The sequence below is a fragment of the Onychomys torridus genome, chromosome 23 (genome assembly GCF_903995425.1).
Source record: "Onychomys torridus chromosome 23, mOncTor1.1, whole genome shotgun sequence".
Classification (NCBI taxonomy): domain Eukaryota; kingdom Metazoa; phylum Chordata; class Mammalia; order Rodentia; family Cricetidae; genus Onychomys; species Onychomys torridus.
The window spans coordinates 51,254,572-51,278,809 of NC_050465.1; the positions used below are offsets into that span (position 1 = coordinate 51,254,572).

General features: G+C 35.5%; 1 protein-coding gene across 12 annotated transcripts in view; it reads right to left on the bottom strand.

Moving 5' to 3' along the window:
- The window catches only part of Kansl1l (KAT8 regulatory NSL complex subunit 1 like), a 96,504-nt gene that overhangs the window by 7,414 nt on the left and 64,852 nt on the right, over positions 1-24,238 (bottom strand). For 9 of the 12 annotated variants that reach the window (XM_036173516.1, XM_036173518.1, XM_036173523.1 and 6 more), the window contains exons 7-10: positions 12,522-12,684; positions 10,275-10,382; positions 2,202-2,330; positions 187-308 (exon numbers count right to left, since the gene is read on the bottom strand). In XM_036173516.1, the coding sequence (XP_036029409.1) occupies positions 187-308; positions 2,202-2,330; positions 10,275-10,382; positions 12,522-12,684 (522 nt within the window). The remainder of the gene's footprint in view (positions 1-186; positions 309-2,201; positions 2,331-10,274; positions 10,383-12,521; positions 12,685-24,238) is intronic. The other 3 variants (XM_036173525.1, XM_036173526.1, XM_036173527.1) reach the window with 3 other exon arrangements.

Genomic DNA, 24,238 nt, shown 5'->3' on the forward strand with positions numbered 1-24,238 from the left:
TTCCAAGTCAAAATGATTTATTTAACCAAATTTGCTATTTTCTATTAAGATAGTTCTAAAATTTACTAGTGAATAAGACTAGCATAGATTAATAAAATATTCTGACAGTTTTTTTAATAGCTTTTTTTATTTTTTAAAAAAAATCTATAAAGCTAGTTAGAATTTACAAATTTAAAAACAACCTACTTGTGAGGATGAATTCTGAGTTCTTGATGTAACATTGGCATTAGAGACAGTAGTAAAATCACAATGGGATCCTGGTTCTGTACGTTGAAAAGCAAATTCTTCAAATCTAGTTCTTTCTCCTGCTGTGGAAAGAACCCTTCAGAATGTCACATGTTAAAAATGACCACATGCATTAGAATTATTTTCCAATAAGTGAGAGGTGATTGAGCATTGTTTGTTTGTTTGTTTGCTTGCTTTTAAAGACATAATCAGAAAACAAAAGGAAATTATAAAACAAGTATATTCTTGCTACCGAGTATTCTTGGGGCCTGAGTGTCGTCTGCCTGGTTCACTTTGGTTCCTTGAGTGACCGTTTCCATTGTCTTTCCTTGTTCCTGTTTTAAGTGTCCCATTCAGGCTGTATTGTCAAGACTGATCTTAAGTTTCTTTTCTTTTTCCCGTCTTTGCCTGTCTTACTTTCTATGAGATTTCCTTAAGTTGACCACCTGAGTTTTTATTTTTATTGTATTTCATTTATTTTTATTTAATTTTAGTAAATTCTAAATATTCATGTTTTCTGGTATTCACTTGATATAATATCCTCATCCTGTTTCATGAATGAATTTTCTGAAAATTTTCATTTCCTATAAAAAAAAGTTATGTGTTCCATCAAGTTCTGCTTTTTATTCCTCCTTGTAAGTATAGGTGCGTTTCTGTTCTCTGTTTAGTGCTGTTATCTGCATTACTTCAGTATGAATTGTTTAATATTTTCTTCATGATGTAAAAAGTAGTAGGACCAACTCTATATTTCTTCAGTTGTGAAAAAAAGTCTTTATTGGTTAGTAGCTTCACAATTCACATATTAAAATGGTAATTGCCTTCTAGGTTTCTTTTATCCCAGAAGAATTCATTTTTCATGGCATTGTCTTGTTAGGGACATGCCTAATTTACCAAATTTTTGTAATTATCTACTTATTTATTTGAAATATATCACTGATTTTTACTATCCCCTTATATCCATTAAATTTGAATCTATCACTCATTTCTATTTAGATAATAATCTATATTTTATTGTCTATGTTATTAAGAGATTACAATTTTCCCCATGTATTGACATGTATATATGAAAGTTCCTTAAACGTTAGGTGATCTTTGCTTGGCTGCTCTTAAGAGACACTGAAGCAAAATCTCTAGATGCATTTGTGAGTGTGTTCATTTTCTACCACAATGTGTTCGATCAGATTGTAGTGATTATAGATCTGTTACTTAAAGTGAAATTTCTAAAGACACTAGAGACAAATGTAGATCCATTGTATAAAATTATAAATCAGTACATTTTGGATATAATTAGTTTCTAATTTACTAAGTTTGTCCATGTTATTGAAATATAACATCTGGGAAAGATTTAATTCATGAATATGACGTGTGTTAGGACAATGAGCAAGAACCGGATGTGTACAAATTACTTTCTCTTCAAACTATATCATGCTGGTTTTCTTCTTTATCATTAACAACATCTATAAAAACTCGTCTCCTAAGTCCCTACAACAAATCACACTTGATATTATTAGAACATGTCTGTTTTCAACTACTACTTCTTGTTAATCTTGCAAATGTTAAGTGGAGAGACTACTAGGGAGAATTAAAAAGGGGCATTGAAGTTCCTCGGTTGAATCTTGACCACTTTCTCATAATATAAAACATTTAGTAATACTCATAAATTACTATCAGATAACCTTACTCTGACTAGTCTGATTCTGCTATAACCCTGGAGACTAAATCCAGTCCAGATAACAGGTGACAGAAGGCAAGTCATCAGAAAACAGGAAACAAGTCATTAATTGTCATGAAGTGGACAGATACCCAGCGAGCAAATTCTGAACTAAGTACATGACTATACTCATAGGGACATGGGTATTTTAGGTAGGTAGTGAATATTCTGGATTATAAATTCCCACGAGACAAGGGTTCTTTGAAGAACATAATTTTTATTTTCAATATTTAACACTAATGGTCCCATCTTCATTTTAACCTACCTAATGCTGTTTCACTCAAGTGTCTCTTTTTTCTTCCCTGTAATAGTTGTGCAGATGACTGTGACCTTATCTGAGGCTTACATATAGGTGAATATCCATTTCTCCACTGATTCAGAGAAGTCCCTTGTACTAAAACAAATGAAAAGAAAGGCTGTGTGATGTTTTTGTCCTCTAACAGAGACAGTGAACAGCTAACTTGTTTCTACTTATAATGTTGAAAATTTTAAGGTATTAGTTCAGAATTACGTGAAATGAAATAAAAACTCAATTACCAAGATGGGATAGTTCCTAAACTAAAAAGAAATGAAATAGTAGGATTTCTCAAAAATGTTCTCAGGAAATGCTCAATTTCCACTTGTTTATAAGTGGATAAAAAGAAGGGGCTATGCTCTCAATGTCTTCAACATCAGTGAACACTGGGTCAGATCTGTGAGTCTGGATGAATGCCAATTGAAATCCTGAGGTGGATGTCCTTAAATTTAGAAACACTCTTCACCAAGTAAGCGTCAACATGTCATGACACATGGACTCTGTAAAAGCAAGAACCTCATTTTACCCAATTGTGACAATGATACCACTGTTACTTCACTTTTAAAACCTGAATTTAAAATAATTTTATGTCAGTATCTCTGCCTCAGTTTCAACACATTTATAATAGCAGCTGTCTTTGGGTTATAAGGATTCAATGCAGTAATTCCTGAAATAGGTGTCTCCCATGGAAAATTTGTCATAAATATTACCTTAATCATCATGAGTGCTGTTTATCTGAACCTCACAGTTCCAAGTATTGGTTTAGTCAGTATCTTGGCTCCTTTTGGGGGATCAGGGAATAAAGGTTTGGAAAAGAATAGAAAAAAAATATGTAGACTCAAGTGTCCAACACACCAAGGGAAAATAAAAGGCATAGAGCCTAAGTAGCCTAACCACAGTTATCAAAAACCTAGTTACAAGATGGCAGAGCACTCTAAAAATGGCAAGCCAGAGTTTTTGATACACAGGCTTATGTGTAGATGCACACATTTGCATTTATGAAGCATCTCTGCAGAACTAATGTCCTATGGAATTTAGCTGAAGAAATCCAAAGCAGAAGTACAAAGGAAAACGGTTACCACAAAAATTTGATGAGTGTCAGTGTTTTACTAGACCTGCAAGAGAGTAAAAATGGCAAAGGAAAATGATGTGGAGCAACTGGTAGACTGTAGAAGCCAGTAGCTACCTCACTCAACTAGACTGTTTAGAGAGGTTACTGTTCAGATAACAGAATCTACTTTTCCATAGAGAAATGGGTTTAAGGTAAGGTCCTCATCATGCCCACTTTGAAATGTTCTGTGTTGTCCCAGCTCCAATCTGGAAACAGTTTTGAGATCAAATCTCTGTGCTTTTCTCACAAATTGATTATGTAAGTAACTGTGGTAGAAGGGTGCTAGCCATAAATGTCAGTTTCAAATGTAAGTATACAAACTCCTAAAATCTTCAGTACTGACTGATACCATACATAAAACAACAGTGGAGACGTGAAAGAACCATCTTAAGAACTAGTTTCTGGAGTGTTCCAGAGTATAGAATAATAGGACTAAAACAATAAAGAGAAACAAGTCCTTGAAGCCTCTGCAGAGAAATCTCACAAATAAAATGTACGTGTTCGGATTTAAAAATGATAATTAGTTGAACAATGGAACAAAATAGCCACAGCTAGGAAAATGAAAATTTGGGCTGGAAAAGCTTCCACAATTGAATGGAGAGAATGAAGAAAAGAAAATGGAATAAGAGAGCAAAGTAAATGAAGAAGAGCATTTGAAGAAAGAGCCCTGGATTTTTCCTGAATTGCTTACAATAAATCTTAAGATTTTAAAGAATTTCACTTGAATGCCAAACAGCAAGTTTTTAAAAAATCTGTTGTGTGTCATAACAGTACACATAGATAAATATATCCTATTTTAAATTTTAAAGAAATTTAAAAGATTACTATAAATGAATGAGGATTAGTTAACTGGATGTAAGAAAACACTAACTAGGGAAAATAGCAGAATTCTTAAAACCTCTGAAACTTTCTTCCATCCAACAAATGGAGAGAAAGATGTTAAATAGGAAGTGACAAGAGTAATCTTCACATGCCTGGACAGCAAAACCAAAGAGGGGAAGCTTACATCAATTGTACACCTTTACTGTCAGTTATTTTAAGCAAGTCCCATCTAGATCATCCTTTAATATCTTCATTGCCTTATAGGTCATATGAGGGGAAAGAGGAAAAAAGCCAAACAAAATGCAAGGTGCAAGCAGGACACAGTCTCTTGTTGGAGTTTAAAGGGTCTTCCATTAATTCCCTAAAGTCCCTTAAAAGGATACAGGTAACAATTTGTAATCTAAATATCATTGGCTATCATGATCAAAGGAAACTAAAAATTAGACTTTCAGTGTAAATAGGTTATTGTGTTGGACTTAATGTAGACATAAAGAGATTTCAAAACAAGCTTGTAAGATCATATTGGATGAAGCAGCCTGAGCCCTGAGTTTTTGGATTGTTTATAGGTTATGCTTTTCTTACTCCTTGCAAATAGTCACTTTAAAAAAGTTAAATACGACACCTTTGACATACTCAAATTCAAAAAACAATTGAAACAATACAAAGAATTTCCATATGCCCAATACTCAAATAATCAGATCCTCTTCTGTATGAATGTACCTTTCTGACATAATGTTCCCTTACAAAATACAGTGTTTCTCAAAAGCAAGATCTTTTATATACCCATATAGTTGTCAAGAATCAGAAAATATTACTAGCTAATTTATAGACTTATTCATATTCACCAGTTTTCCCTGTAGTCTTTATGGACTCTTAATCATGTAATGTATTCTTTATGTCTTCTCTTAAAGCCTTATCTTGAGCTCTGCTCCCTTATTCATACCCTATAATACTTTGATAAAGACAGGCCTTTCAATTGGCTTTTTCTGACATCTCTTGATTAGATTAATCGTGTATTTACTCAACTTTACAGTTGGACTTTACCCTGCTTCTCTGTCTTTAGTCCACATGACTAAGTATAAAACCTAAGAGGACAGGATGAAATGCTGCAGCAAGCCAAGGATCTGTCTGCTTAGCTCCCACATTTACTCTCAGAAATACCAGGCTATTTGTAGATACTTGTAAGCACATTGTATTATGTCTCCACAATATGCATTTATTATCCATTATTTAAAGTCTTACATAGTGCCAGTGTCTGAATCGGCTGAGCCATAATTGAAATGCAGAGTCTTGGGCCCCATACCCAACTTCTTGAATTGGAATCTGCATTCTAACAATATTCTTCAAGCAATGTGTTTGCATGTTGAGTTTGAAGAATACTCATTTGGAAACTTTCATCTTTGTGTAAATTGCAAAATGGCACTTAGCATTTTTATCTTTCTGGAATTCCTCTGTCTATTTCTCATCCCCCTTAACCTCTCTTTTTGCCTTAACTTAAAGGACTTATGATAGATTGTTACCATGTTTCTTTGCATCACACCCATAATAGTTATTCTGGTTGACTTTCTCCTTTGTGTTCTCTCTCTCTCTCTCTCTCTCTCTCTCTCTCTCTCTCTTTCTCTCTCTCCCCCTCTCTCCCCCTCTCATACACTCATACACACACACACACACACACACACACACACACACACACACGTATATATGTGTACAGTAAATCAAAGGAAATTAAATACTTATTATATATTTATATAATATATAAAAATATATATTTAATTTCCTGTGCTTTACCTTTGATTTTTCAGCACTTTATAGTCTGCTTAGCACTGAGTACCTTCTCCATGTGGAGCCTACTTTTATTTTAGACATAAGAAGAATCCTCATGCTTATTTGAGTTGAGAATGGTAGGGAATAAAAAAGAGACAAAAAAAGAATATTGTATTGGTTTGCCTAGTAGAATGACAGCATGAATCTCAAGCATATTGTACTTCATACATTTAAATTTTTCCATATTGTGTAGCATCTGACATATCACTCTATTATTGATAAATTCAGTATCAACTCATTACCTAACATTTATACTGCCTCCTTTCTTTAAGTCAGAAAAACAGTAGACCATGAGGAGAAACATAATCCTCTTCTCTAATGCATCATATATGCTCATTTTTGCATACTGCCTTTCATTGAAACATGTACATTTTATAATTTATACATACCTCAAATATGAAGTCATAATTTAAATTAGAATATAAGTGTATAGGTCTTTTTATCTCATACTTTACTAATTATTCAGATGTTGCCTAATATTTCTCTGACTATTATTTAGGCATTCTGTAGCTGCTAGGCGTCAGCTGCTGTCACCACCATCATGAAAGACCACTTTAGAATACTGCATTTCTGGGTTTGTAAAAAGAATTTATTAAATCTCAAATCTTATGTCATATGAAAGTACCTAGTCATAGCCTATATTTTCTAATACTGCTTTTGTCTTCTTAAGCATGGGTAATTGCTTCTTGCCCAAGGTGTTTTGAATTTTTTTCTGTAACTTTTACTGTGAGAAATGTTAAGACACAGACACTATAAAGATGATCTCCTATGAATGTTGCAGCCATCTTTAACATAATCAGCTAAGACTAATTTGTTTCATCTCACTGTTGCCAACTTTTATGCTGCAATTTTAAAATATAAATCTATACTTTTTATTTGTATCATGTTACCATGAATCTCTAAAAAATGGATAAAGTATAGGTATAAGTAAGTGATCACAACACATTATTTATTAAAAATGACAAAATACTTATTATACAACAAAAGTCCATGTTCATATTTGGATTGTCTACAAAGTGTATTTGATAATAAGCTTTTTTTTTTTTAAAGCCAGGTGGTGGTGGCTCACACCTTTAATACCAGTACTTGGGAGGCAGAGACAAGTAGATCTCTGAGTTTGAGGCCAGCCTGGTCTGCAGAGCAAGGTGCCAGAGACAGAGAAACCCTATATTCAAACTTCCCCATCCTAAAAAAGTTTTTTAAGTTTGTATGTATGTAACTAATTTTTCATCAGAATTCCAACAAACTCCTTACATTGAATATGACTTACATATTTACTTTTTTACAAAACTGTAATTTTTTTAAAAAAAAACCTTCCATTTCATTGCAGTATTTGTTGTTTCTATCCTTAGATGAACCTTTAAGATACTTTTAAAATTGCATAGTCTAGTGTATATTTAACCAATTAACATAATTCTATCATATTTAAGTTGTTACTAATCTTACATTATCACAAGTGCTAAGACATTCCTGAATAAAGACTTTTATATGTAATATTATACTAAATTTTAGAAAATAATTGGATCATTATACAGTTTGCAGTTCAGTAAATATTCTCAGGAGGTCCAAAAGTAGCGATTTGGTCTTAAAGTCTTCTAAGTGAATCTTCGTGCCTCCTAAGTGGTCTGTCCCAATCGTTGGTGTTACGTGAAATATTCAAGAATATTGTTTTCATTGTAGTAATAGAAATTATTTAAAATGTATCATCTTATCAATAGGCAAAATATTTAAATATTCACAAAGTGTCTAACACACAAGTCCTCAATAAATGTTATATTCTTCTTTTCATTATAGTTATTACCAAGGATACCTAGATTTTCTAGTTTTTTAAGGCAGTGTTAACATATATATCTGAAACATATATAAAAATTTCATCAATCTTAAATTTGTTTTAATGTGCTATGTGAGAACAGATTGTAATCAGCCATTACTTAATTCTACTGAGTACAAATACAAGGTGGTTACTCAGAGCACAACCTTTGACTCAGACTGCTCTCTAGCCCTACCTCACTGTGATTTGCTTATTGAAGAATAACAATACCTGCCTTTTGTTTAAAGTACCTTCTGATACTGTTGATATAAGACTACATCAAGCATTTGTTCTTGTCACTGGTTTAAAGATTTGTATGTATGAGTGTTTTATCTGCATAAATGTATATGTATCATCTGCATACGTGGTCCCTGTGGAAGTCAGAAGGGGGCATAAGATTCCTCTGAAATTAAAGTTGCAGATGGTTCTGAGCAACCACGTGGGTGCTGGGAACGCACCTAGGTCCCCTGCAAGAGCATGTGCTCCTAGCTGCTGGGCCATCACTATAGCCTCTTGTCAGTGACATTTATGCACTAAAGCCGCCTGTCTACACTATAAAAATACACAGTAAGTACCTGTCTCTCTCTGAGCCTTCCTTTGTTTTCTATTTATTTTAGTTCCTTTGACTTGGCTTTTGTTCAGTATCATCATACTTTATTATAACTATAAAGCGTTATGACAGCTCCTTTTGAACTTTTCAAAATTATACTTGCTATCTTTCAACATTTTCTCTGAGATAAACATCAGGATAATTTTGTTCAAAGAGAATATTCAGCCAGGCAAGAACCCCAGGATTTAAGAAGCTGAGATAAGGGGACCCTGAGTTGAGAACAGCAGAGCTGTCTTACTGTGTTCCACTTTGTCCTGGGATTAACTATTGTAGCCCAGGCTTCCGTAATTCTGGCAATCCTCTTGTCAGCCTCCCAAGTGCTAGGGTTGTAGAAAAATAATTCTTAATGAATGTAACTTTACGGGTTGTGGATTTAGCTCAGTGGTAGAGCACTTGCCTGGTAAACACAAGGCCCTGGGTTCGATCCTCAGCTCAAAAAAAAAAAAAAAAAATGTAACTTTAAGAGTGTAGTGGTGCATGCCTTTAGTTGCAGCACTGGGAGGCAGAGGAAGGCAGATCTCTGAGTTCAAGGCTTGCCTGGTCTAATGGGTTTGCTCCAGGACAGCCAGAGCAGACAGAGAAGTCTTGTCTCTGAAAACAACAGCAGCACCACCCTTTCCTGATCCTAATTAAAATTCTCTGTATACAACAAGATAGGCAAAGCAGACATCTTAAGTCTCCAAGTGTCTTCTGACAAGAGCAGTTTACTCTCTTCATAAAGGAACACGTTGTCATGCTATGTCCCTATAAAACTGTAATTTATTAAAGTTTTCCTAATGTAAGTCCTGCTTAAGAGACATTGCCATCTGTCTTGAATGGAGACTTCGATACTTTATCTATTCTGTCTGATTACTACTGCACTTTATAAAAGTGGGTGGTTTTTGAAATCAGTTCTCTCTGCCTCACAGCAGTCTTAACTGAATTCAGGGCCTTTGAACACTGAGCAACACATAATGCCCCTCCTCGGGCCAAAAATGGCTGGGTTTTATAATAAAAACCACTTAACATATATTTATTTTACTCTGGAGTTTTGTAGGTAAATATTTTTGCCTGGAAATAATTTGTTTGACTTCTTTTGATACTAAATTACAGCTTTGCAGACAATCAGAAATGCTGATTTGTTTTTTTCATTTCATATTGCTTCTAAACATAGACAATGTCTTCATTCCTTTTCAGCAAACTCATGAAGAGTTCATTATAATTTCCTTGAGGTTTTATTATATAACCTTCATTTTTTTACTTAAAATTATAGAAGCCAACTCCAATTTATTGTCATTGATGTTATTAAATAGGTATAATTCTTTTACTCAAAAAAAGTAACAATGCTATATATTCTAATGGTTACCAACTTTCTTGATCATTTCATGATTATACTCTGTAAATATAAACAAAATCTATGCTTTCTATGCTTTCTATGCTTTCTGGTGAGGCTCTATATGTGGTTGAGCTACATTTTTCAACACTACCAGTTTCTTTTATGTCTTCTTCAATACTCTTGATGAACTATGGGATATTTCAAGATCACCAAATCTACTGTAACTCCTGCGTTCATTCATTCATTCTTTCATCCATCTAGTCATTCTCCCTCTCACCCTTCCCTCTAGGTCCCTCACCCATGCTCTCACCTTCCGTCTTCTCCCTCCCGGTCTCATGTCCTAGGTCCAAGGGCCTCAAACAATAAGCAATCCACACCACGTGCTTCTCTGTGTGTGTGTGTTTATGTGTGTGTGGCTTATGGAAAAAGTGTATTAAAAATTAAGGATTTGCATTTATTATTTTGTTAAATTTTATTTACTTAGAAGCAAAAAAATAAACGTGGGCAACGTAAAAATGTACAAATGCACAGGATTTGTAAATGTGACATACCAGATTGTGGCGCTATGATACAGTCACCTACAAATGGATTTTCAGCAAGCTCTCCTTTCAAGTCAGTCTTCTTAAATAAGGTCTCAAAATGAAGATGAAGGGGAATCTCTGGAAGAAGAAAGGAAAACATTAATTTTCAGAGAATACCACTTTCCATAGCCTAATACTAATTTTGTTTCCTTTTAATAACTAGCACATAAGCTTAGAAAAATAAAAATTTACACAGTAAGAACTTTGAGAAATAGAAGCATCAGAATACTTCCAAGAAGGTTGGTAACCATGTTTAGAAAGTTACAGATTTGGTGTACTTAATAAACAAGCTAGCATATGAAGAAATGTTAAGATCTTCCTTTAGTATGTAAAAAGAAGAGTCATTATAAATGTAACTTAGATGAATAGACACAAATGCACCTAAAAGATCTTTACAAAAGCATTTAAAAATAATGAAAATGATATGTTGATATGGTTGTTACACAGGGAAACACTGCTAAGAGCAGAATACATGAGAACACCAAGTTTCACATTCTGTGTCATGAGTATAAGTGAAGCTACTTGTATAAAAACTAAAATTCATTGAGAAGCTGTCTTCAGATAGATAAAGCAATTGAAAATATTGACATTTTATGCTCAAAAATGAGCCAAATTAGAAGCAAAATGTTCTTTATATTTAATTACATTGTGTTCAAGTGTGGTGGTTTTGTACAAGTGCCACATGTAGGTATGTGGAAGTCAGAGACAACTCATGGAAATTGGGGTTTTCCTTCTGCCATATGGGTCCTTGGGATTGAACAGGTTCTCAGCCTGCGGTAAGTGCCTTTTACCTGGTTACTGAGCCAACCTACTAGGCCAAACTTCACATTAAGGATTTTTTTTTCAATCATAAATATGAAACCTGGGCCAATGAGATAGCTTAGCAGATAAGGCACTCTCACCAAGCGTGACCACATGGTGGGAGGACAGAACTGACTCCAGAGTTTTGGATCTCTGTGTGGTATCTGACTTATACACACACACACACACACACACACACACACACACACACACACACACACACTCAAAATGAATACAAGTTTTATAGAATGTAAAAACAGTCATTTTTAAAAGCATGGATAACAGACACCTAAACTTTTCCTGAGAAACATTTTTATAGAGCATTTTTTTTTGACCTATTGAATGTTTTGCCAGCAATAGGCAATTAGTCATTAACATGGGTAGACTAAAGAGGTTCTGTGGACCAGGCTAGCCTCAAACAGAAATTTGCTTATTATCTGTTTCCTTAGTTCTGAGATAAAAGAGGTGTGTCACCTTGGCTGGCTCAAAGGATAGATTTAATGGCAAGTCCATGTGTAAATAGAAAAAATATACTTTAAAAAAGTCTTAAGTGTCATTATGAAATTTGCTGCAAAAACATGAAAATGAAATGGAAACAAATTAAATACTATGCTTTAAAATGCTTTTTAAACTTTAAAATTTTGTTTTCAAGTTGCCTAAATATAACCTGTTTCCCCAACACTGTTGTAACAAGAAATCCATCTGTTCTACCATGGTGGGGGCTGGAAACATGACTTAATTAGAGATGGCCCTTGTTCCTATGTACCTCCCCAAAGTACCTTATGGATTTTTAGCAAAGTATCTTATGTTTATTTCTTATATTTATATGTGTATGCTATTAAAACTAGAAACAAGTACCATGAGGGATTTATTTATACTTCTAGCACCTATTTAGTATAGAGTAGGTATTGAGATTTCTGTCAAATGCAAGAAGCTTTAGCTTGTAGGTAAAGAAGCTAATCTTACTAGACTAGATGTCTTAGAGTCTGGAGAAGTATATATTGATATAGTCTCAGAGTTATGATTTAGAATGAGGCTCTCAACCTTCAAAGGTACATCAAGAGAGAAGCAAATCAGTTAATAATAAAGACTAATAGGAATGTGGGTCTGGTAATAAATACCTCAACTGGCTCCATTGTTTATTAGCTAAATGACTGTGGGTGAATAACCTCCAAGTTTAATATGCGCATGTGTGAGATGAAAAGGACAACAGTGTGCTCTTTAGGGGGTTATGAGAATTAAAAATATCCAGTGTGCTTAGTATACCTAAATAATTCCAGGACTACGTGGTAAGGCCCCATCTCAACAATCACCCCACCTCCAAAAATAAAACTCCAAACATTTTTAAGAGAGTGCATGTACTTAAAGGTTATATTTTATTATAGGAAATAGTTCCATTTTCCTGAGTTAGCTTACCTGATGGCAGTGACAGCACAGGATGAAAAGAGGAATCTAGCTTTGAGACATGCTCTCTGAACAGCTGGGACGTGGAACTCTGTTCCCTGTTGTCCCATCTTAAAGGTGATCCCATGTAAGGCGGCTGTGTTGCACTTAAAAATGCTTCTTTTGAAGGTAACGTCTACAAGAAAAAATGGAAGGGTTCACCTTTTGAGACTTGATCGTGGACTGTTACACGATATGTACATGTGACGCCACAACAAAGTCCTGGTTATTGTTTCCATTATAAAAGGTTTAATTTTTTTAAAAAGATTTTTTATTTTGTATGAGTGTTTTGCTTGCATTTGTGCGTGGTGCCTATGAAGTCCAGTTTGGGGTATCCCTCAAACTGGACTTATGTGGGGTAGTGTGCTGCCATGTCTCTTCAGGGAATTGAACTCAGGTCCTCTTCAAGAACAAGTGCTCTTAACTGCTGAGCCATCTCCCCAGCCCTATTGAAAGTATTTTAAAATGAAATTAACTGTTATGTATTAAGCATATCCCCACAACTATGCCCAACTTTCTTATTCCGCCAGTGTATTTTTATACTTTCCTTTGTCTTCAGTAGGAGATAGGAATCCAAATATATTGTCCATATGTAATACTAGTTTGAATTTTTTACTTCTGAAATCTTTATTTGAATGAAACAATGAGTTCAGTTTCATTAATAAATAGAAAACTGGCCAAAGGAGATATTCTTGTTTTGCAACTGATATATAGCAGGAATGACATCAATTTATAAAAATTTCAAGTCATGTGGGTGGGGCTGGAGCGATAGCTCAATAGGTAAAGTCCTTGCCATGCGAGGATGAGAAGACCCTGATTACACCCAGCACCCATGCACTGTTTACAAGGGTATAGTCTCGGTTTGCCAAATAACTTTTAATAGCCAATTGGTATCCGGGCTACTGAAATCACCACGTTTTTCCATGGTAAATTTCATTAATATGCATAAAGGTCAAGTCAACCTTGGATTGTTTTGAAGAGTATTAGTAGGGGTTCATCAGATTTACTTTTTCAAAGACTCAGCAATTGGTTTTGTTGGCTTCATGTTTGTTTTATATTTCATATAAATATATATAGAGATCATCTGTGCTCTCATTTCAAGGTAATTTATCAGGCCACTGTTAATATGCTCTCTGTCTCATTTGTTTTGTTTTTAAAGCAGGTTTCTCATAATGTGTGACCTTAGTCTCCTTGAGCATCTGTAATTAAGTAATGTAGAGTTTTTGGCTTCTAAATAACAGATTCCAGAGGCAGGAAGTCTTAAGTGACAGATTCTATGTCTGTTGATGGCCTACATTCTTCATGGATGTATTTTACCTAAATTGTCACATAGCTCTCTGGAATTGACTTATAAGGACACTAGTTTCATTCTTGAGGATTCTTTCTACCCATGAACTAACTACTTTCTAAAAGTCCTAGCTCTAAATAATCACATGGAAGGTAAAGTTTATATATGTAAGATTGGGGAAACACATTCTATAGAATTCCACAGTGGCTCTCTAGGAAATGTTGTCTTGATTGATGCCTTACAAAATACATTAATTCCTTCTTCCAAAGTTTTAACTCACCAAGCAACAACACAAAAGTCCAGCATCCCATTATTTAAATGTATACATTTAATATACATCAGGTACAACAAGTAAGATTCAAGATTCAATTCACCCTCCAGCAAATTCCCCTCCATCTGAGAACTCACATTATAACTTCAAAAATAAACAGTAAGAGGAAACAAGACGGATATTCTCATCTACCCACCCAAAAGAAGGAAATACTTGTGCAGAAACAGACAGTTTCAAAGTATGAGACACAACACCATAAAGGAACTGAAAGATAAACAGACAATAGACATTTTTATACTTATTGTTAGGAGATCTGAGAAGAAGGGAAATATCTGTGAGGCTATCAATGACTTGGTCAGTACTATTAACTAAGTGAACGTAATTAGCACTTATTTAAAAGTTCATCCAAAATCAACAAATTTCAATTCCTTTCAAGTGTGGATGGAACATTCACATGTATAAAAGTCTTGTGTTGGACCAGAAAACAAATTTCTGTACATTTAAAATGTCTGACTGGAGGGCTGGAGGTGTGGCTCTAAGGTTAGAAACCCTCTTCTGACTTCTGCAATCACTGAGTCCATGTGGTGTGGTGCACACACACGTGCAGGCCAAACACTCATACAGAAGGTGTTTTTAATTACAAGACAAATTTGAGATAATACTGTGATGTTTGGAAATTACTTCTAAATCTAGGATCAAAGAAAACAATCATGAGACTTCAGAAAATACAAAGATGCTAGAAAAAGGAAAGGAATTAAGCCTCAAGTAGGCAATCTGAGCCATGCTAATGTGACACTCCCATTAGATTGGCTAAAATTAAAGCACCGACCATCTTATGTTAAGCATACATAGGATCATTAGGACACTCAAGTAGTTATATTTCTGATGGCAGTGTAAAATACTGTCCAAAAAATGATGACACAAAAAAGATGCACACTAATATATTTGCAGCTTTTATTAATATAGTGCAAGTCAGCAGCAACCCAACAGCAGCAGATAAATTATGATAGTCACACAATTGTAAAGTGCTTTATATGATCTCATTCCTCTTTAGTCCCTGTTTCCTTTCGTGCCCCTTAAAATCATTTCATAGTAGTTGGTCCGATTCTTTTTTTATTCTTTATCACAGAAGACACTAAGATTGAAATACTTGAATCTTTGTATGTGCAGTTGCCCTCTTCTCATTCTAGTTCTGTCTGTCTGTACTGGAGCCACTGCCAAGTCCATACTCCTCTAAGTCCTAGCACCCACTCAGTCTTCCCTGTCTAAAATGGACTCTAAGCTAGTCCTGAGTCTTTGTCGTTATACATATCAATAAGCTTTTGAATTTCAAAAATGACTTGCTAAGTTTTACTGAGATTACCTTCAATTCAGAAGATAAAATATCTGCTACTTAGGAAGATATTTTACATACTACATAAAAACTTTCATGTTTCTATGGAAGAGTTATATGATCCTAGAAAATTTATAATCTCCATTTGAGGATATACCTTGCTTTTTAAAAATAGATAGTTATTTAAAAGGTTCTCCTATGATAAATGATTTTAGTTCTAATAATTTGTTGATGATTATACTTCCTATAGAATTCACATCATAATCATCATAATTTTGTGTCATCCTAATTGTTCCTTCAGAACTGCCTTTGTCATCTAGCACCTAAAGTAATTAGTTTCAATGGTGGCTGCCCATCTCAGCCATTGTAGGCCAGATGTTGTTTTGAAAGCTTTGCTTTCTTTTTAGAAGCATCTGTTTAGGTGTGTGTGAGTCCCTTGTTTAGTTGATGGACTTGTTCAAACTAAACGTGTGCTGCTTTTCTCGGGTATCAGGAATACATGTTTGTGTTCTAGGAAACTCACTTAGCCTTATATTGCAGCCCTCACAAAGATGGACTAATTCCAATCACTCTATTTTTCATTTCTAAAGACCCAATTTTGTTTTATGGTTGTTAAAACAGTCTGTTCTGGAAGTTACCCTATCTGTACCAAGCTCAGCTTTTAGTGTCTTTGTCTCTTTCTTTCCTTTCTCCAGAATCTTCTATCTCCTCATTTCTCATTTTCATTCTGTTTCTTCCAAGAAACAATATTCATTAACATTTCCATTTTGTCTTTTTCCTAACTGAATGTAAGCTCCATGAAGGTTGGAACCCTTATATCTTCTTCCCTATACTATCTCCAGTGTCTATGAACTGTGTGGCACACGGGAGGTAATGTTTCTTACTAGAAGACAGGAGAAGGAAGAGAAGGAGGACATACCAAGTACAAGTAAAAACTAATATGCCAGTGATACACATGAAAGCCTGTTTCCCAATAGAAGTCCTTCCTGAATGACGTTTCATATGTACTTAAGGAAGTTGTTAACTATACCAGCTTTAACCTACTGGAAGTTTGCACGTTGTAAGGCTCGTTCATATTAATCAGACTGGTGCTCTTCTATTATGAAAGGGAGAATGGAAATGTATTAGTCCTGCATATTTCTCCAAAACAAGAAATACTGGGCAAATAATACTAGTAAAAATAAATCAACAAAGAAGTATGAGAAGAAAATGTAGCATTTTATTTGGCAAATATGATAGAGAATGCCATTCCTCACTGGCTTTAAGAACTAATACATAACACAAAGAAAGAGCATAGGGAAAACAAACTAAGGACCACACAAGGTTGTAAATACCATAGACAGTTTGTGTTCTGAAGAAGATATAACATTTTTTTCATTCACAACACAGTAGAGTTTATTCAGTTGTAAGTCAGAGGCATGAAGAAGAGAATCAGATTTGGTTCATGTTCTACCATATCCTAATTCTTGATGTTAGTATACTATTATCAGCACGTCTGAAACATTTCACAAAATGAATTCATTGGTATCATAACTGAGAGTAACTTTTTTCTATCTCTTCCCTTCCAAAACTTTCCTATATCATATCAAATATCAGTTAAGACTACTCATTCGTTGTACAAAATGTCTCTTCGTACAAGTCTTTCCTTCCAATTCAGTCTTTATTACATCTAATATATTCTAACAGTTAACTTGTTTTGCTGGTATCTCCTTATTGCAAACTGGCCTTTTCAAAGGCACCATAGTAATAGTTCAAAAACAGTACTTCTGACATTTGACTTCCCCCAAAACAAAGCTCATTACTGATTCCCTAACTAATTACTCTAATTCATTGTATCCTATCATCCTCATTTGTATTTGATGAAGACTTACACGGCAGACATTGAGCTGTGTGTGTGTGCGCGCGCGCGCATCCTCTTAATGTTACTTAGTCTCAACATGACCCTATAAGGTAGCCATACTATTTTGCTCTTTGATTTCTCAAATGGGGTTACCTGTGTGTTCCAAAGCAGAACTCATTTGGAAAGTTGCATAATAGAAATGGACTGAACTGGGCTCAAATTCCTCCCATTCTTACAACTGTACCTTTTTGCTACAACTCTTTATAAAAAGATTTCTATTTCTATGAGGTTAGAGAGATGGCTTAGTACTTTCTGCTCTTCCAGAAGACCTGGATTTGGATCCGGCACCCATGGGAGATGACTTGGAAGCATGTGTAACTGCAGGTCTTAAGTTTCTTACTGGCACCTGCACTCATGGACTCCACCTACCTAGTTAAATAAAAATAAGTCTAAAAATCTTGGAAAGGTTTGTTTCTCCAGCCTCTTGACTGTGGGATACTTTGTCCTACAGAATACAGTGGAAATGATATTTGTGGTTTGTATCTTCTTTCTTGTCATCTTAGGGGGATTGTTCTTAGGTGACATGAAAGGAAGTCATTTTAACTTGTGGAACAGAAGTCACAAGGTGAATGGAACTGAAGCAGCCAACTGTCTCTTCTACCTCCAGAGGAATGAGTGAGGCTACAGCATGGCACAACAGTACCACAGTAAGAAATAGAGCAGGGCTGGAGGTGGAGCTCAGTGGCAGAGTGTTTGCTTGGCATGAGGCAAGCCTTGGGTCCCATCTCCAGTGCTGACAAAACATGCAACTGAGATTACAGTCCAGTGTGTTTTCCAAAACATACGTGAAATGACCAAAATGTGCACTCCCTCCCTCTAGGAAATCACTCAGTTCTTAGGAAAGTTTAGTACTATCCAGATTGACCTATAATTACATAAGGCCTATTTTCTCACAGAAGTAATGTTATGCATGTAATAAATTGTATTCTCCAACTTGTAAATTCCTTGGACTATAGAACTGTTGCAACAATCTTTACCAAGATTACCTCTCATTCTCTAAAGAAAATATTCTTTCCAGGGAAAGTAGATGTGACACACAGATGACAAAGCTGCTTTCCCAGTACTTATGTCCCCTACTTTTTTTCATTTAATCAGACACCTCATACCTGGAACTAACCAGTTTCCTCTATCAACAGAGTCATTATTTGTTACCTACAGATTATTCTCTCTGCCCTCAAAGCACAAGAGATTATCTGAGACATTTGATATGAAATTTCATTTGTCTGTAGATGTGCCTTGTTTCTCCAGCAGGAATTTCAATTTATATAAAATCATACTACTTTGAACTTTTTCTATTTTTTTTTTAATCACGGAAACTTACAAAAGGATGGACATACCTATGTTTATTTTTGATGTTATCTTTTTCCTGTTTTTAATGAGCATTTTTTATTTGTATTCAAATATAAAGTGTTCTTTAAGTGTATAAACAAAGTTTATAAACCTATTCATTTCACATTTTAAAAAGGAAATGAAAACATTAAAATGAATACCTTAGAAACATTACTTTTACTAATTTCCATAAAGACTTATTAAGGAATTTTAAACTTCACATTGCTTTTTAAATGTGAGGTCTACTAGAAAGAACTGTGTGTGTGTGTGTGTGTGTGTGTGTGTGTGTGTGTGTGTGTGTGTGTGTCTTTATGACATGGCTTGTGGATTACATGCTAAAACTATGACTCTTAAATATGTGTCTAACTATACTAATCAAGGAAACTGAGGCTATCAATTTGAGAGTGGGGGAGGGCATTTGGAAGAAGGAGAGGAGGAAATGAAAGTAATTTTAATTTAAATTTTAATTTAAAATATGACAAAAACACCTTTTAAAATATCACAAGAGAGAGAGATGACAGGAGACAACTGTCTGACTTATGTAAAATCCTGACCAGGTCACATTCTTTATATTATAATGTAATAATTTATGATGCATATTGTGAGTACATAAATATTAACAGACAAGGAGTAATCACCACTGTCCTAATCCCTAATATAATGGGGACTGCAAGCATGAACTCTCTCTGACCTTCCCTACGTCCTAGCCACACTCTGCCAGCTGCCTCTGCTCTCATCAATTACACATGAAATTACCTGCTTCAATAAACTCCATTTGTTTCAACATTTAAGTTATTAAATAAAGTCTTAAAATAATCCTAGTATCGTAATTTAAACAGAACTAGGTATTAGAGTATTATGTAAACTATTTGTATGACTAATCAGCCACCACCTATTTCTTTATTTTTAATTAGCATGCAAACCGATTCTCTTATGGCATTCCCAAATATTGGGAATCATTTTGGATGACTTTCCCCTCCCCCACTGCAACTCTCTCAACTCCTTTATACCCTTCTCAGTATTCTGCCTCACTTTCACATCAAGTAATTCTATCACCTTTCCGCCCTGCTCTCTTAAAGCCTTCCCTCTCTGCTTTACATAGACTTCTTTTCATTTCCTGGATTCCACCTACATATACTCCCACGTACATACACATATATGAAAATTTAAAGCTAGATTCATGTATGAGAGAGAAGATGCAATATTTGGCATTCTGTTGTAAGCTATAGTGAGCATTTTACCTTTTCTAGTATTATAGACTCTCTTTGCAGGAGTTGGGTAGGGTGGCTCCCTGTTAACTGAGGCTGAAATGCCAACTGTAGAACAGAAGGTTGAGTGGCAACTGGCAGGAAAGAATATCTGAAGTATATTATGGTCATATAATCATTTTAATTACTAATTATAAGTGGAATATTACCTTAAGGAATGTTATTAACCACACTTACATAGTAAGAATTATAGTATTTTTATGGAGAACATTTTTACATGTCATCTATGCTTGCCAATGAATTTTTCTGGATCTAAAGATATGTCTATACTGCAGACATTTCAGTTAACAACTGCTGACCTGGTCTCCCAGCTGAAAGGAAGAAACAACCAAAAGAAACTTATGGAAGATTCAGCTCAGATGGTATACTCAAGCTGGTGAAAGAACTGTTCAAATAGCAATAACACTTCCAATTGTATACTGATATTCCTTTGAATACATGCATTCTTTAATTCTATCTTGGGCCTTAGTTACTCCAAATAAAACAGTTTATGGATATTACATATGAAATAAATGTAGAATAAACACAGAGAAGTTAAAGATAAAATTATCACATGTCAGGTACTATCTTGTGTCTGAGTCACTTCCTCTTGTCTGTATGCACATGCATGCAGGAACCCACATTAGCCACAAGAGGGCACTGGACCCCTGGATCTGGAGTTAGGGTTCTACTGTTAAAGGCAGTTCTCCCATGTGGGTGCTGGAGACTAAATACAGGTTCTCTGCAACAGCAGCTTCATATCTGAACCATCTCACACATGGTAATTAATTTCTTAATCAACTTAGCAATTGTTGGTTTTTCTCAGAGATGATTATTATAAAAAGAGTAGCTAAAAATACAAATAATCATTCTAATTATAATAATTTGTTTAAGTTGCAGACCTTTTTTCTTTTTTCCCCTTTTATTGAAAATACATTTTTTCTCATACAATACATACTGATTATAGTCTCCCCCCCAATCCTCCCACCTCACCACCACCCCATCTGGATCCACTCCCTTTCAGTCTCTCATTAGAAAAGTACAGGCTTCTAAGAGATAACAAAATAAAATACAGTAAGATAAAGCAAAAACCATCACATCGAGTTGGACAAGGCAAACCAACAGAAGGAAAAGAGCCCAAGGGAAGGAATAAGAATCAGAGACCTCCTCATTCACAAACTCAGAAGTCGCCACACACACACACACACAAACACACCCCGCACCCCGCCAAGACTATACTGAAAACTAATATATGTGCGAAGGACCTGGTGCAACCCTTAGTCTTCTATGTCTTTTGTCATGTTGCTGTAGGAGAACAGTTACCACAGTGCTATCAAAATATGTATGGTACATAGTACAAAGTAAATCCAGCCTGGCGGTGGTGGCGCACGCCTGTAATCTCAGCACTTGGGAGGCAGAGGCAGGTGGATCTCTGTGAGTTCGAGGCCAGCCTGGTCTACAAAGTGAGTTCCAGGAGAGCCTCCAAAGCTACAGAGAAACCCTGGCTCCAAAAAACAAACAAACAAAAAGTAAATAAATCCAAAGATCTGACCAAGCGGTTTCTCCTAAATTTTTTTAAGTGTATTATTATCATTATTAATATTAGCATATGTGTGTGGGTGCATGCATGCTGGTTCTCTCTACTGTGGATTCATTTACACTGCAAGCGTTTTTACCCATTGAGTCATGAGTAAAAGCACTGAAACCCCTGACTATTTCTAGGGTTTTAGGCAGAATGTTCAGAGTACCGAATGGTTTCTTGAAATAGAAATGACATTAGTATGAAGACTCACTCCAGAGAACCAAAGTTAGTATCAGGATCTCAAATATAAGAGCCTTCATTGGGACTTCAGAGAAGTACCACATAGTAGAGCTCACTCATATTCCCAAGACTTGGGAGACAGATGCAGGACTTTGCAACTTTAAAAAATGCCAGGCAGTGGTGGTGCACACTTTTAATCCCAGCACTCGGGAGGCAGAACAGAGGCAGGTGGATCTTTGTGAGTTCGAGGCCAGCCTGGTCTACAGACTGAGATCCAGGAAAGGCACAAAGCTACACAGAGAAACCCTGTCTCGGAAAACCAAAAGAATAAAATAAAATAAAATAAAATAAAAAGTAAAGAGCCACTTTCATGAGTGCAGACTTTAATCAAGAAACCTGTTATGTGTCTACTTGCACTTCAAAACTAGTATGTGCCACACATTTTCCTGGACTGCACTTTCCTTTCTGCCTAACTCTGCTGGGTAATTTGTAGAGCAAACTAATAATTTTAGTCACAAAATTATACTTCTTACTACCAAGGTTCTATGCTTGAAAACAGCACACAAGGATCCATACTTGAGAAGCCATACCTAAAGTCTCAACCTGGACATGTTACTTGATGGCATCTGAGACCTTAAACTTGAGCCTAACACCATAAATGGCATGATACTAGTAGATTGGAAAGAGAGGTAAAGTGGTTTAGAAATGTGAATCATTGAGACTCAGAGAATGGACTGTGGTAGTTTCAAATGATGACCCCTATGAATCATGTCTTAGTATTATTCTTGTCCTTTTATAAGCCCTCCAGAATTATCCTACATTCATTCTTATTAGTCAATAAATTCAATATTAATTTAAATAATTCAAAGCCTGGATCACAATGTAAGAAGTTTTGACTATTGTAAAGAAAACATCCTAAGTGAAATCAGTGTCTCATTCAGCCCTCAGCAGAGAAGTTTCTTATCATAGATGGAAATTAATTCAAGACCCACAACTGGACAATATGCAGAGAATGAGACTTCAGGGCACTCAGTTCCAAATGGGATGTCTTCATCAAAGCCCTCCCCTCGAGGATCAGGTAACTATGCAGAAGAGGAGACAGGAAGGTTGTAAGGACCAGAAATGATGGATGACTGGAAGGAAGTAGTCTTCCAGACACAGCAGGACTAACGCACACATGAATGCACAGACCGTGGCAGCATGCACGAGATCTGCATGGGTTCATGCCAGAAGGAGTCCTAGCTCTGAGAAGCCATTTGCAACTGATGGCCGCTGGCAAAGGGAAAAGGAAGAAGTGTCACTTGGTATATCAAAGACACCCCAAAGCAGACCCCATGCCTGGGAGTAATTAGCCAACACAAAACAAACTCCCTGGTTGGTTTGTGCTATTTGTGTGGACCTTTTTTTTTTTTTTTTTTTTTAGTTTTGTTTGCATTCATTTTCATTTTTGTGAGGTTTTTTTGTTTTGTTTTTTTAAGAGAAAGAACAAAGTTGGGTGAGTAGTGAGCTGGGGAAAATCTGGGAGGAGTTGAGAGAAGGGAATAAAACAAAATGATAAAAAAACATTTTAAATAAAAATCAAGTTCTAAAAAAAGAAAATCATGTGGAGGGCCTGGGGAGATGGATCAGAGGTTAACAGCACATATACTATATTCCAGAAGACCTTAGTTCAGTTCCCACCACCTATAACAATTGGCTCACAACCACCTTGGAGCTCCATCTCCAGGGCAATTTAACATCCCTCATCTCCATGGGCACCTGCACACATGTGCACATAACAGACACAAATTCAGACACACACAAGAAAGAAAGAAATATGGAGAGCACATGGAAAAGCCCCAAGACAATGTGGACATAAAAAGAGCCCTAGCAACCAGCACTATTAATACTCCACATGGTTTATCCAATTATCCCTACTATACTTATTATTGGAAAGACCTTAGGCAAGAGTGTGAGAATCACTGCTCAGATAATCTACAGAATCATGAAAGCTAATAGTAAACAGTTTTAAGCCTCTGTGCTTTGGATTGGTTTGTTATGCAACAGATAACTAAAACAAGAGCCTTTCTGAAAGTGTGCTGTGTGACATGTATGTCCATGTCTATGGGAAGACAAACAGCATGATGCCTTATATACCTGATAGCCACCACCATGATCAAAATACAAAGGTGTAACCACAATACTAAGTCATCAAGGTGCCCTTTTCAGGCCAACCTGACCATTCTGCCACAATGTACTGAGATAAGTGCAATGTCTGTTGCCACAAATACATTTTTCCAGTACATTTTCCTGGCTATTTAGCTATCTGATAGCATACCATGTATGGCACGTCTTAGCCATCATAATTTTATGAGCCAACTCAAACTAAATCTCTTTGTTTCTACCTCTTTATGTTTCTGTCTCTACCTCTTTCCTCCCTTCTCTTTTCCCCTTTTCCTACTGATGTGTCTACCTACAGAACTCACAACCTATACAAACTACTCAAGTCACTTTGTATAATATATATTTGTTACTCCTTATGTTTATGAGTTGTCGTGTCTGAAGAATAAAAATATATATA